At 37.9% G+C, this 14,686-nt stretch overlaps 2 protein-coding genes across 2 annotated transcripts in view; both read right to left on the reverse strand.

Moving 5' to 3' along the window:
- Positions 1 to 2,407: 2,407 nt before the first annotated feature.
- cstf1 (cleavage stimulation factor, 3' pre-RNA, subunit 1) lies at positions 2,408 to 6,413 on the reverse strand. Its single transcript, XM_059537626.1, has 6 exons — positions 6,316 to 6,413; positions 5,801 to 5,978; positions 4,861 to 5,138; positions 4,526 to 4,723; positions 4,005 to 4,395; positions 2,408 to 3,047 (listed from the first exon to the last, which is right to left on the reverse strand). Exons 2-6 carry the CDS (start codon positions 5,967 to 5,969, stop codon positions 2,788 to 2,790), a joined length of 1,296 nt encoding a protein of 431 aa, XP_059393609.1. The 5' UTR covers positions 5,970 to 5,978; positions 6,316 to 6,413; the 3' UTR covers positions 2,408 to 2,787.
- Positions 6,414 to 7,471: 1,058 nt separating this feature from the next.
- The window catches only part of LOC132126787 (eukaryotic translation initiation factor 4 gamma 3-like), a 44,081-nt gene continuing 36,866 nt past the window's right edge, over positions 7,472 to 14,686 (reverse strand). The window contains exons 22-34 of the mRNA XM_059538285.1: positions 14,583 to 14,686; positions 14,257 to 14,347; positions 14,030 to 14,129; positions 13,740 to 13,942; positions 13,517 to 13,635; positions 12,568 to 12,740; positions 12,342 to 12,467; positions 10,081 to 10,162; positions 9,779 to 9,877; positions 8,935 to 9,081; positions 8,749 to 8,830; positions 8,512 to 8,658; positions 7,472 to 8,430 (exon numbers count right to left, since the gene is read on the reverse strand). Of these exons, the coding sequence (XP_059394268.1) occupies positions 8,249 to 8,430; positions 8,512 to 8,658; positions 8,749 to 8,830; positions 8,935 to 9,081; positions 9,779 to 9,877; positions 10,081 to 10,162; positions 12,342 to 12,467; positions 12,568 to 12,740; positions 13,517 to 13,635; positions 13,740 to 13,942; positions 14,030 to 14,129; positions 14,257 to 14,347; positions 14,583 to 14,686 (1,655 nt within the window). The 3' untranslated portion in view covers positions 7,472 to 8,248. The remainder of the gene's footprint in view (positions 8,431 to 8,511; positions 8,659 to 8,748; positions 8,831 to 8,934; positions 9,082 to 9,778; positions 9,878 to 10,080; positions 10,163 to 12,341; positions 12,468 to 12,567; positions 12,741 to 13,516; positions 13,636 to 13,739; positions 13,943 to 14,029; positions 14,130 to 14,256; positions 14,348 to 14,582) is intronic.

Consider the following 14,686-nt stretch of genomic DNA (forward strand, 5'->3'; position numbering starts at 1 on the left):
TTGCCTGAATAAACCCAGAGTCCACAAGCTTCACAAGAAGGGGTGGGGAGTGCAGCATTCACTCATGACATGTGTCTTGCTCTCATGCACGTCAGCCAATCAGAATCCCCTTTAACAACTGCTGACGCACCTCCTCCAACTTCTATGAAACTGTTAGAGAATATCTGTGCATCTGATTTGAAAAAGCAGAAGTTAGTCAGCCTGAATGTAAGTTCTTTTCCAAAAGAAAGACGCTGTCTTTTCAGTATCATTTACTTCCACTGTTTGTTTTACAAAACATTTTCACCTGCTCACTCAAGCTGATTTACTGTTTCAACTGGACAGATTCTTCAGTGGTCAAACTTTGTTGTCTGGACAACAGATAGAGCCCCTGTAAAGGGCTGGTGGGGGTGGGACACCAATGATATACAACAGGGGTTCTCAACTTGTGGGTCGCGACCCAAAAATGGGTCACAGCTCTGTTCCGATTAGGTTGTGGAAAGCACTGAATAAAACATGTAAGAAGCAAATAATACAATTTTATATTAGTAATTTTTGATGTCAAAGCACTCCATCACACTCTACACCATTATGAAGCCAATTCATTCACCTGATACTTAAAAACAACACAAAGAAAAATAAAAAAGAGCTACTTTTAAAAAGGGTTTACTTTTTTTTTTTGCAGTTTATATAAGCAAAAAATATGTAGCATAATATATAAAATACTTAATGTCTGTAAAATCTGTCTTTCTAGCTATAATTGTAATGCTATAATTTCCAGTTGTGGTCTGGTAGAAGCTGTGGATACTCTGGACAAACATTACAACTCTGTAATGACTTGTTACACCTATTGCGTGTGTAAACATTTCTTTTGTGAAGCCGGTGAGCTCATTTTCCCTTCCCTAAATCCAAACGAATAAATACGGATCTGTGGCACAGTAAACAGGCTAGCCACACTTACTGTGAATGTGGCTTTGCACCAGCACTATTAAGAGCCTGACCAGAACAAGCAAAGGAGGATCTTGAAACCGTATGAGGAATTACCCTTCTGCATCTAATATTTAGACAAACTTAAAGGCAATTGAGCCTTGAAAAAGCTAACTGCTAATAGCAATTCTTTCCTCAGAGCGAAACCACCTATTTTTAGATGTTAGAAAATCATGTTTACCTTGACATTTTACATTACTGATGAAACTCCAAAAATACCAACCCGGGTTCTAAATGCATGCAAGTTATGTTCCACAGTACTGACTACTAACGCAGTGTTCAACTGGGTGTTTTGCAGTTTGTAGCGATTGCAGACCAGATTTTAAGCAACTGTCCACCACATACATTAACATATGAGGATGTTGCTGGGTCACATGTGGGGGATTCAGCAGAACAGCTCTGCAAGCAGTGGTTGGTTTGCATTGTTGGTAAATGACTAATGTGCTATTTCGTTGGTGTTTCATGCTGGTGGCCACGGTTTCCTTTCAATACATCACTTTTCGTGAGAGCTTTGCTTAAACCACTAGCTGCAATTAAAAAATAAATAAAAATACAATGGATGAAACAAAACCCACACTGAATGTACACATGAAGTTGTTGAGAACCATTGGTCCTGCAAGCTGCAAAACTGATTGCACAATAGATGCTTCTCAACAAACCAAAGACTGCAAATACATGTTTAAAAAGCTCTGAGGAAATCAGCTAAATGAAATGAATAAATGAGGAAGGAAATACTGCTGATTATTTTGATAAATGTCATAGTCACAATGCAAAGGCGTCGAAAAGCCCACTGTCAAATATCTATAGCTAGGTCCTAAATATGGCTCTGGGTCCTCTTTCAGTTGTATAATATTGCTTGAAAATTTGGGGTCAGAATTAAGGAATACTTCAAAAGGGATGCATTAAATTGAACAAAAAGATGATATTTATAATAACACTAAATATTTTAAATAAATGCTGTTCTGCAGAACTCTTTTCAACCCTGATGATAGGAATGGTTTCTTCATCTCTGAATGATTTCTGAAGGATCACGTGGCACTGGAGACTGGAGTAATGATGCTGAAAACTCTTAAAATATATTCAGATTCTAAATACTTATTTAAAATAGTAACAATATTTCACAACAAGAAGTTTTGAATGTATTTTATAATCAAACAACTGCAGCCTTGCTGAGCATGAGAGACTTTCTTCAAAAGAAAAAATCCTTCCCCAACTTTATAATGGCACTATGAGTCTAGTGGGTTCTACTCTCAGAATTTTCTCATGGTTGAATGGTTTAAAACGAGTTACACTACAAAGTTGAATGCTTGGGGTCAGGAGTTTCCTCAAATCCTCAACCCAAAGTTTGCTCAACAGCAAGCTGTACAATGATTCAATGCCATTCAAAAACACTTCAGACGTTTAACTACGAAAATAACTGAATAGCACAAGAACCAGTTCTCCCAGAGTCTTTTAATATAAAACAAAGGGCACAGTACAAATCGAAATGGAAAAAAATGACATTCTAGGCACTTGCCATGACAGAATAGTACTCATCTACTTGTTATCAGATACACAAATAACACAAAAATGTTTCTGGCTGCGAGTGTAATATCAATGCAGCTTAACAACTGATAGTTTTGATGTTACTGAATGGTAACATCAGTAAAGTTCTAAAACTCTGAAAACGATGGATCTCTGATGATTCGTAAAACAGCACCACCCAAATATAATACAAAGGTACTACAGTCATAAGCTCTCTAAAGCTTGCAAAATGGTTTTGTGTTAAATGATGCACAGGCTGGGCAAACAAGGCTGCAAAGTTATAAACACAAATGTCTCCTAGTCAGTGGTGGTGCGGCGATACCAGAATCGAGCTCTGAAGTCATCGCTGCAGGTCATGAAGCCGGGGTTGGTGGGTGAGTGTACGATACAGCGCACGATGTTATTGTGGCCTAATGAGAGCAGGTTTTTCCTCTCGGCTGTGCGTGAATCCCAGCAGCACAGGCTGATGGTTCGCTCATCCGGCAGCAGCACATAGTCCTCCGTGTGGTTGAAAATCCCCTGAGTGCGGTGCGTTTGTCGCCCGCTGAGACCTGCGCCTGCGTAACGGGAAACACAGAGAGGGAGTGTGAGGAATCATGATACAGATTATAGAATTAATTGTTCCAGTCCTAGACGCTGATAACATTTCAGTCTATTACGCTTACAAATAATATACATTCTCTCTCAATTAATAATGTAAATTATATGAGGCAATGTTAGATTGATTTACAGTAAGCCAGTAACCGGTCTTTATAAACTAATTATCAAAAGAAAAGGCTTATGGGAGTTGGACTGCATTAGTTATTGAAAAAAAAAAAAGTAATTAAGAGTAATTTTCTTGTGAACTCGAATGCTTTATGTTTTAGAATAAATCAGATCATAAGAGTCATTTGTCCAGGACTCAGACGCTACTGTTCATGCCGTATGTTTTTTTGACTATTCATAAGCAAATCACTCATGATTCAGTTCAGTACATGTTTTTGATTAACTAGAAAGAACTGGTTCATAAGAGTCATTTGTCTGGGAATCAGAACTCGGTTTATATGTGGTGTTTTTGATGTACTTTAAAGAACTGACAAATTCACTAAAATGAATCGGATTAGAATATACTGGTTGTTGATTCAATATAAAGGACTGACTCGTAGAAGTTATTTTCTTGTGAATCAGACTGCACTGGACAAGCTAGTCAAATAATTAAAAAAAATAAATAAATTGTAACATTTGCCCAGAAATCAGACTAATGAATAGAATTTTTCTTGCCATTATGTTGCAGTACACAGACTTTTTTTTAATAACATTTAATACTGACCGCAAACATTAACATCTTAAGTAAAAAATTATTTGAAAAAAATATAAATGAAAATTCAGCAGCAACAGAACAGAAAAGATTTTAGGAATCGATATCGAGACTGCTTGAAAAAATAAAAAAATAAAAAATGAACACATTGAATCACAATTCTTCATCTAGCCTGCGTGATCTATAATCTAAACCTACCCATAATTCTCCATTTTACCTGTGTACTTGACCAGAGTCCGGCCTGTAGAAATTTCCCAGAGTTTGGCAACAGAATCCTTCCCGCAGGAAAGAACATACTTGGAGTTCTTTGAGAAAACAGCCGAGCAGACCTCAGCGCCGTCGTGGGCTTTCTCAAAGGTGGTCACGCACCGGTTCGACACTCCGTCCCACAACTTGATGCTGCCGTCTTTGCTACAGGTGACGTAGCTGTTAGCGCTGGGATTGTAACAGACTCCGCAGATGGTGTCGGTGTGCTGGTCCAGAGGGTTACAGGACACAAAACACTGGAAAGTGTTAACGTCATAAAGACGCAAGGTTGGGTGTTGCGTGCCGACCAGTAAGAAATCCCCAGATGGATGGAAGGAGATGGAGCGCAACATTTCAGCTTCCTGTAGAAAATAAAAGGGAGAAATATTCCATGCAAACATCTCCAATAAACGAAGGACCACAAATGACCTTTTAAACTCAAATTGAGCTTTTCAAACTAATTCAGAGGCATGACTTATCTTGATTTTATACCTGTATGTGCTTGAAGGCTCTTTTCGCAGACGGCTTTGAATAATCAAAGAGTTTGAGGGTGTAATCACGAGAGCCAGAGGCTAAGATCTGTTCGGTCGGGTGAAAAGCCAGGCATGTGACCTCATCCACATGATCATACAAGGTTCTGATTACAGGGTGGTTCTCCATGTTCTGCTGGGCAGTTTCATTCATCATCACCTAAATCATGATACAAATAAAACATATTATTATAATTTTTTAGGGCAGGAACTTGGTTCTGCATCAGACATTGGAGAAGTGTGGGTGCTAATGTTGTACAAATTTAAAATACAGCTGGATGAAATGTAAGATCTCACCTCAAGAGGCATGGCACTTTTGGCCAGCATGCGCTCAGTATCCAGGATCTTAATGGAGGCGTCAGCGGAGCCCGTGGCTATGAGCTGCCCATCGCGGCTGTAGGTGGCCACACGGCACGGACCCTTATGAGACGTCACATAACAGGTCTCATACTCTGATGCTTCTGGGGACATGGTTTGCACGTCTGCATCAAATTCCAGGTCGATGGCCACACCGGGAGCCACGGTGTCCGAGCGGCCAATGGCGTACTGTACCGCGCTGTCATCATTCTCCATTCCTATGAAAACAGATTAAAGTACTTTTCTGGTTTCTTCGACAAACATTTCTTCAGCCCAACAAAGTTTCTTTTAAAATGATTCATATTTGTGAACTAGTAAATAATAATAAGCATACAGATTGTTTTTCACTCAATTGCTCTTGTATCCGCGCACATAGGTTGCACACACCGTTTACGTATTTGATACTCTACAAAACGGTGCTATAGGGTGACACAGAAGAGACAAATTGTTGTATAAAATCATTATTTTAGTTTTTTTTTTGTGCACAAAAAGTATTCTCCTAGCATCATAAAATTACGGTTGAACAACTGATGTCAGATGGATAATTTTAACGATCTCCTTGCTACATTTCTGAGCCTTGATCATGGTAGGACCGTTGCTGTCAATGGGAGGGTCAGAGAACTCTGGGAATTCATTAAAAATATCTTAATTTGTGTTCCGAAGAATTTTCATTTTTGGGTGAACTATCCCTTTAAAGAACTACTTCAGTTGCTTGTTAAATTCTTTTATGATGTAATACTTATGTTTTAGTTTCAGGATTTTAAGAGTAAAGAGGAAAAAAGTAGATGGAAGTACTTATTAGGCACTTGTTTGGTTCCTTGTTATTTAGCAGTTATACAGTATTGAACACTAAAAGCGTCAGAAAATGCTCGAGTCGTACCTGTCTTGGCCAGCTGCATGAGCTGCTCTGATGGAGACACCACGCTCTGGGGCTTCACCTCATTGATCAGGCTGTTGGCGATGCTGGTGTAGCCGTCATACAGCAGCTGGCTGATGATCAGTCTGTACAGGTGCTGTCTGTCCTTCAGTGTGGGCTTGGGCCGGAACATCTTCGCTATCTGAAATTGAACGAAGCAAGATGCTCAGACTGCAAGAAACGTTTAGTTTAGTGTTTGAAAACATAGTGAGCCGCCTATCGAGACAACACGTTCTATGATACTCAAAATGTTTTCCAGGTAAGTTAAGTTAGGCCACTTGGACTCAAAACAGACCCTTTGTTGTTCATTCTATCTAACGTTAGAGCATTGTTATCGCAAATCGGTTCGTGATATAGATTTCGACGAAACATTTTAGAGGTGGTTTGTGTCTGAATTGAAATAAAGGTGAAAGTAAGCAAAAATTATTATATAAACAGCACTTCATTTATTAAAAAAGTGCATATAATTAACGATTTACCAGTTCAAGACTTCAGGAGGTGCGTGCACACGCGTTGTACGTCTGACGTCACGACGTACGCATATATGGTGGAGTTGTGGGAATAAATCAGACACATTAAAAGTCTCCGGCTGATTTAAAGTAAAAGTCCCTAACTGGCTGTTTTCGTTAACTTGATATTAATAATAAAAAGCTTACATTACGTTATTGCTAAGCAATTTTAGAAGTCAATTAGGAATACAATTAATAAAATGCATGGTCTCCTTTTGCAGATCACTTGCCTCCAGTCGTGAGAAAAATGCTTCTGTGTCAGTCAGGGTTTTTTTCCCCGTGTTCTAATGTTTTTTTTTTTTCAAATGACGTTTATCTGAGGGTTCAAATGAGGGTTATGCTACTGGAGATAGCTAGGGAATATATATGGGAATATTTTTTCACTGTGCCTCTCAATATTAATTCTTATAGATGGTATTATGTTTATACCTTTTTTAAGTATCATTTATTTAAATGATTATTTTCCTTTTAAAATTATGTATTATGTATTTTGCATTTGTTTATTTGTTATTGTTTAGGAGTTACTTTTGTAGTTTATTTGATGTAAAATTCACGTCACAATATCTTAAAGATTCGCTGTTAACCGATTGTATTTCTGGAAAGCACATTGTACGTTTATCATGTTAATACTGAATAAATATGTCATAAAAAATAAAGGAAACAAACAAACAAAGCAAATAAAATATCACAAAGAATATATTTAATATCTAACATATTTAAATATATTTGAACCGAACTGATTTTTTTCATTTATTATTATTCTATGTATTCAAAGACACATAATTAGATGCGTTTAGAATTATATAATAGTGAAAGAGAAATAATTGTGTATTATAAGTAGTTATGCAGCCTTAAACAATCAAGATCTTAATGAACTATGTTTCTTGACACACTTTTCATATTATATATGCTTGTTAATAAGAATTACTTAATGTTTGCTTAAATATTAACAGAGTAAAAAGGACAAATATTTTTTTTAAAACAATATCAAAAATGAGGCAAAAAAAAAAAAAAAAAATTAATTGAATTAAAAAAAACATCAGCAAACAATCGGTTCAAGATGCAGCAGGCGTATTAGCAAAATCCTGTAAATTTCCCTCCGAAGACAAACAGCACACCATCACGGTCATTTTTAATTCTTATTTTTCTCTTTAATGTATTTACAAGCTTAACATTTCCTCTGTAGTTCTTCATTACAAGTACACTGAGCAGTTTTCTGACCTGCATTAGTGTTTGGATTTCACCTTTAATGCATACAGGTGAGGTATTTGATGATGATGATGTCGGAATTTTTATTCCATTCAGGATGCATATTCATTTTTACCGTGTTTCCCATGTTATTTGGAAAGTCCGTTGAGCAAAAGGCAAAGCGGAAGAACCAGTGGCAGGTGTTTCTCAAAACAGCCTTAGCTTTCAGCAACATCAACCAGCCCCCACCTTGAGCCAAAAATTTTATGCATTTTTCTTTTTGATTTCTGAGGAAACACTTTATTTGTTTTGAAGTGTATCACATGAATCCAGGGAGGCTGCTGACACATTGAAACAAAATTAATATTATTGTTATGATACGTTTATTCTGTTATTTCTATCGATGTTCTTTTTTGCCTGCAAATGTTAAATAGAACTCCATACTTGCAGTCTCTTAAAAAAATAATAAATTAAAGAGTTCAGAACCTCTTAAGTCTCTTCTTTTAAAAGTAAAAAAAAAAAAAAAAAGTCAAACTTTAAAAAAAAAATATTTTCTATATATATATATATGATACAAGTATTTAGTGTTCCCTCCGTTTCGTAGAGAGTTCCATCTTAAGGTGGCCAGCATTTCAAAGTCAAATTTCCTTTAGTTTGGATGTATTTTTAAGTTTGTGTCAGTAGGGGGCGTCTGGGCGTCGGCTATCTGTTTATGTCAATTATCCTCAGACTCCTCCTCCGCCTCGCGTAACCAGGTGAAGAAAGCAGTGACCGACTTCAGCGCTACGCCTTTTCCCAGCTGTTCCGCCGGGTCTTTACTCGTTTCCCATTGATAGAAAGCATCCTCCGAAATAACGTCCTCATCGTAAAGACAGTCGAAAAACATTCGGAGTAGATCTGTGAAAAGAAGTAGATCAAAATGACAATCCTAGAAGTCATTCGTTTAGTTTGGCATCTTTATTTGCATCTGCTACATACTGGGTGGTTGATCCAGCGTGACAATCAAAGACTGAAGAGCGTAAAGTGCTTGCAGCTGCCGCTCGGTGTCTGAGTTAAGGTACTTATGTAATATAGGCAGGCGTCTCTGGATGATAGCAGTGTCCACTCTACAGGATGTGCTTTCATCTGGAGAAGAAAAAGGTGAAAGTAATTGGTAAAGGGAAGATGGAGATGAAGCCATTGAATAAAAGGCCCAAGAGCAATTAGTTTGCTCACCTTTAACTGCTGCTTTACAAACAGCAGTCATTAAAGCTCTCAAAAATGGAGAGGAACTCATTTGAGAGTCGTCCAAATTAGCCTGAAAAGAAAAGCAGCTTTTTTTGATAAGGTTTCATACACTTGAATTTTGGCTTTGCAGAACTGCTTGATCCATATAATAGAGGTCCATGGAATCGGTCTCACCTCGACCCAGTCGAAGATCTGTTCATCACTAGCTATGTCTTCCAGCAGAAGGTGCTCCAACTGTTTAAAGAGCTCCTCAGGACTGAGGCTGGGTTTAGCTGTGGCCAGGGACACAGGGGAGACGTCTGACACAGTGAACTCTAACTTCTGGAAAAAGAGGAAAAAGGACACAACTGGTTGATTTTTTTTTTTTATAAAGATCAGCATTTATATGAAATATACATCTTCGTAACACTTTACATAAAGCCTTTATGTATAATCCATTATACAAGTAGTTAAAATGCATTGATTATGCCTTGTAATGCAAAGCAACAACTAATACATTATAACACTTCATTGTCACATGATGTATTTTGAATTCAGTTATATTATTTACAACAAGATATAATGTATTACAATGCACATTATGAATAATTACAATGCATTATACCCTTTAAAAACCATCATACATGAAGGTTTTAAGTGTTACTGAAATCTTAAAGGTCTTGTGTCCTTGCTGAATAAAGTATTGCATTGCTTAAAAGGAAATCTTACTGCTGACAAACAGTAGTGTATATTTAACAGTATTTATCTAGCATGAAAGCAATGAGGACAGCACCAAAAAAACAGAGTTTAAAACAATGATGAACAGAAGAATAGTATTGTTTTATTACTATGCTCACTAGTATGATTTATTTTAAAGTACCATTTAAACAAAGTAATTCACTCTAATAAGTCATCATTTCTGATTAATAAAACATAGAGCTGACATTGGTTTTTGAAAATTTGAATAAAGCTGAATTACTGTCATAAAACGTACTTAATTTGTAAATGTCTGGGAAGGGTGTTTAAGCTACTTTCTCACCTGTTGTGAGATGAAGGTAGGAAGATGTTCTCCCTCAGGCAGGAAGTCGGCCCAGTTCAGGCCAGACTCTCTCCACAAATCTCCAACTTTCCTGTGGCTCTATAGCACAACCAGACGCATGTAAACACACAAACCCGCAGAACCAAAAACAAAGTACACAAAGCTACTTTACTGCATACTGTCACAGTCATAGAGGTGTCAATGCAAGAAGAGCATCATGCAGAAGCACTAACCCACAGGTGACAACTAGATAAAGATGATGTCACTGCTCTAAACAGCATGTCAACAAAAGTTAAGCTTACCATTTGTTTGCATAGTAGGTGCAGTATTTCAGAAAGTAAGATGGCAGCTCTTCCCACAGGGAGTAGCGGTTTACTTAACTCACTGCAGAAACAAAACAAATCTCCATTAGATGCTAAACTGAATCACTATGACACTATGGAGCCTGCTAGGACCTGGAATGACTGTAACTACTGTGCACTGCCTAAAGCCCCAGAAGTCACAGACCCAATACAATGAGATGTTTCCAAAAAGATGGTTTTTTTTTTAATTACTACTGAATTTTTGTAGTCCATCTCATTCAGATTAAGGGTCTCAAATAACTATCCAATATCCATATAATTTTTTTTTACTAAACTAACATTTCTGACTGCACAACCTGCTTTGGATGCAGCCCACCCTTCGATAACATTGTTTAAACAGATTTTTTTACATAAATTATTAAAAAAATATATGGTACAATGTTCTTGTAGCGTAATAGTGAAAAGGTATGCTTTTTGATAAAATGTTAAAAATTACTACCATTCTGCCTGCTTTAAAAATGTCATTTATTTAAATGAATAAGTAAAAAGTGTGTGTGAGAGAGAGAAGTTGAAATATAATGTATAGATTCAGTAGCGAAGCTATTTTATTAATATAAGTTGTAGGATGGCGTTGTTTTATAATATGAATAATATCTTGACCTTGTACTGGAGAGTTAACAGAACATGCATTTCGTAAATCATCCTTTAAAGGAGATTCCACCTCAAAAGAACATCCATCTATTAATCAAGGACAACATGTAACAGCTTTTTATGGGTGGAATGTCCTTTTAAAGGGTTACTCCACCCTAAAAAGAAAATATTTGTCATTAAATCACTCACCCCCATGTCGTTCCAAACTTGTAAAAGCTCTGTTCATCTTCGGAACACAATTTAAGATATTTTTGATGAAAACCTGGAGGCTTGAGACTGTCCCATAGACTGCCAAGTAAATAACAGTGTCAAGGTCCATAAAAGGTATGAAAAGTCGTCGTCAGAATTCTCCATCTGCCATCAGATGTGCAATCTTGGTTATATGAAGTGACGGAAACACTTTTTGTAAGCGAAGAAAACAAAAAAATAATGACTTTATTCAATAATTCCTTTGTCAACGGTCTCCTCTGTGTCACTCCATGTCACTCTGTGTCCATGTCATATTCTGACAACGACTTTTCATACCTTTTCTGGACCTTGACACTGTTATTTACTTGCCAGTTTATGGGACAGTCTCAAGCCTCCCAGTTTTCATCCAAAATATCTTAAATTGTGTTCTGAAGACAAACAGAGCTTTTACAGGTATACATGGGGGTAAATGATTAATGACAACATTTTCATTTTGGGGTGGAGTAACTGTGCGTTCACACCGCCGGCGTCAAGAGCGTCAAAGTAGCCTGAAGTCATTCATTTTCAATGTAAGCCAGCGTCGAGCAACGGCGAGTAGCGGCGCGGCGCGACTTGGCCGTTGAGAGCGTCGAGGAGAGTTGAAATCAAGGGAACTTTATGGTAATGAGCTATGACGCTGTTGGGCAGCAACCAATCGGAACGTAGAAGTCCACCGCTTGAGAGGATTCCAGAGAACGCAGCTCCAACCACATTAGTTCCCAAGCATAATGGAGGACAGGTTGATTATTGCTGTTTCGCGTTTGCAATAATCTATGATGTGTCCCTGTTTGCGTACAGGGACATAAAAAATAAATTAAAAGTGATACGTGGACCAAGGTGTCTGACATTGTTAATTTTCCTGGTGAGTTGCTGATGTGATGGAATAATAATCTAATGATATAATAAATAATAGTACTGTAGTCCCAGTTTACTTTTAAACAAATTTCCCTGATTATACTTATATTAAGTAATGTTTATACTTGATTATATTTACTTAAGTAGCATTTTCAAATCAAGACTTACTTGCATCAGAGTATTTTTACAGTGCTTTATACATTATTAGGTAAAGGATCTTAATACTTCGTCCACAACAATATTTAATGAGGTTAACTTATAACGTTACCCTCCTTAGTTAGTCTGCACGAGATCAGAAAGCTTGTTTGCTTTGCGGCCGCTTTAAATACAAAATAAGCATTCGAACTACGTCAGAGCGTCTGAGCGCTCACGAATCTTTCAGCAGCGTCGTGAGCAGAGCGGCAAAAACGATTTTTGACGCTCTCGACGCCGGCGGTGTGAACGCACAGTAACCCTTTAATCACGAATTATGCTAAAGCACCAAACAGAACTCATAAGACCTTTCGTTTTCAGTGTGCAATCCTGACCTGAACAACTCTCTCATACTGATTCCTCCCTCTTTCAGCAAAGGACTGAGCAGCTCAGCCAGGTAAAGCCAAATGAAGGGAACATCTATGGCCATATCATCAGCCTGCTCCAGCATCTCTGAAAACCTACAGAGCCAAGAGACGGGGACAAACCACAGTACTTTACTATTATAATAAGAAAGTACTAATAAATACATTTGATCTTAATGTATGTGTGTGTGCTCACCCTTTGTAGAGTTGGGAATGGGGTATGATGCCCTTCTGAACGAGCTGATAGTACAGCAGTCCCATGTGCTCTCGGGCTTTCTGGCTGCGCTCCAGTGTGCACTCCAGACCCATGCGCACAAACACAAACAGCAGAGAGGCCTGATCCATCTCCATTACACACTGCACTGCCTCCTGCACACATGAACAGACAAAACACACATTCAGATGGTTTACTGTACTGACAAACAATCACACAGCAGATATTCAAAGTTACTGTACACATCCTTAATCAAACGCAATAATGAAAAGCTGTATGATGGCAGGCACACACATATTACAATGAAATTTTGTTTTTTCTAAATAAATCAAGGTGAAGAAATGAGAAAGGCCATACTGACAAAACAAAAATACATTTATGACTGCACAAGCTTTCTATAATATATTATTGTCTATAAAAGTAGTGTGTGTTGTTTTAAACAGAATTTTTACATAAATTAGATTCTATAATAGTTTTTATTACTATTTTAAATGCACACCTAGCTGTGGATTATCCCACTTAACATTCCCAAATGAAAGCTGTTATTGATGTTTGCAGTGCAATATAATGTTCAACCTATGAATCAAGTTAATACCAAATATTAATACTTCTATTAATACACCGCAGTTCAAAAGTTTGCGACTGGTAAGATTCTGATTTTTTCTTCAAAACCATGAAACATTTTTCTTCTTTTCAAAGTTCAAATGGGCAGCATTTATTTGAAACACAAATTCATCATAACCTAAATGTATTTCCTGTCACTTTGATTCATTTAATGCATCCATGCTAAAAGCTAACTGCTTCTTTCAAAAATAAATAAATACAATTTGTAGTTACCCCAATCTTTTGAACAGTAGTTTGTTTTTCATTGTACATGTTGTACATGTTGTTTTTGTTACTTGTGGGATAGTGTTAGGGTCCCGTGATGTACCTTGTAGTCATTAATGTGCAGAAACTCATCAATGATGGATTTGGACTTCCGTTCGACCTCCTCTTCGGACAGGATGGGCTTCTCTGAAACACCTGCGACCTGCAGCGTCTCAGATTTCACTGCAATGAAACAGAAGCTCAGTATTTTGAATATATATGTTTAGTACACAAGTAATGGAAAATGCAGCTTTAATGTATGCGTGTTCACATGTGTCCTTCCTCACTATTGTTCTCTATTTCACATTTGTCCTCTGAGATGCTGGCTTTGCGTGGTGTCTGGTGTGACTCCGGTCCCTCCCTCCATGTCTCCTGAGGGGCCACGTTGTCTGTTAGCTCCTTTGCGCTGCTACCTCGGCTGAAGGGCCCCGGTCGTGACGGCCCCAAACTCACCGGCTTTTCACTGCGTTCACGACCGGAGCTGCCTCGACTAGCAGACATACAAAATAAGACGAATGAAAAGATGGCAAACTTCTATACATTTGAACTCTACATTTGTATCTCATCTGGTGGGTACCTTCCCAGTGGGCGTCTGGAATCGGAATCAGAGGTCTGGGCTGTGGACGACTGTAGCGCTGAATAACGGTTCAGGGTGCTACTGGCAGAGCGTGTTAACTCTGGAAGTATGAGAATGGATGTGTACATACATGTTATATGCAGAGTTTTAGTGTTGTAGTGTTTTAGTTTTAGTAACTTGTCAGTTATCTAAACAGCAATCATGAATCTTTTCTGGAGATTGCTCACCGGAGTCACTAGCTTTGGCTCCACCACTGCTGCCCTTCATCCAGTTGCTCTGAGCCCGAGGACACAGCTGGATCTTTTCATCGATTTGAGGCTGTAGTTGGGGTTCATAGGTCATAGAGGGTACGAGAGTATTACTACCTCATCACTACATCACAAATGCTAAAATGACTCATCACTGATTGTTAAAGCACATGGAAATGTAAACCAACAATTATCATTAATACTCAGCAGGTGGCAGTGTTTACCTCAATCAATTCTACCCTCTGATTCATATTAAAAAATGAGGTTTGTGTGTTAAATATGAACAGCGTTTTCCATTTTTTCACCTTGGAGATCTTGGGGATCTTTGTGGGGTCGATGGTTCTGCTGTTCTTAGTAGTGGGCACAGTGTTCCACGTCTCCTCCCTCTGAGAGCGCTGATCTCTCTGAT

Source organism: Carassius carassius, chromosome 44 (genome assembly GCF_963082965.1).
Source record: "Carassius carassius chromosome 44, fCarCar2.1, whole genome shotgun sequence".
In the NCBI taxonomy this organism is placed as follows: Eukaryota; Metazoa; Chordata; class Actinopteri; order Cypriniformes; family Cyprinidae; genus Carassius; species Carassius carassius.

What these genes read in the sequence shown, in the direction of transcription:
- cstf1 (XM_059537626.1), bottom strand. Translation starts at nt 5,969, where the DNA reads ATGTTCCGGCCCAAGCCCACACTGAAGGACAGACAGCACCTGTACAGA. An exon ending in AAAGTGCCATGCCTCTTGAG is followed by an intron (nt 4,724 to 4,860) that starts GTGAGATCTTAC and finishes ATCATGATTTAG; the next exon opens with GTGATGATGAATGAAACTGC. An exon ending in GACTCTGGTCAAGTACACAG is followed by an intron (nt 3,048 to 4,004) that starts GTAAAATGGAGA and finishes CCCGTTACGCAG; the next exon opens with GCGCAGGTCTCAGCGGGCGA.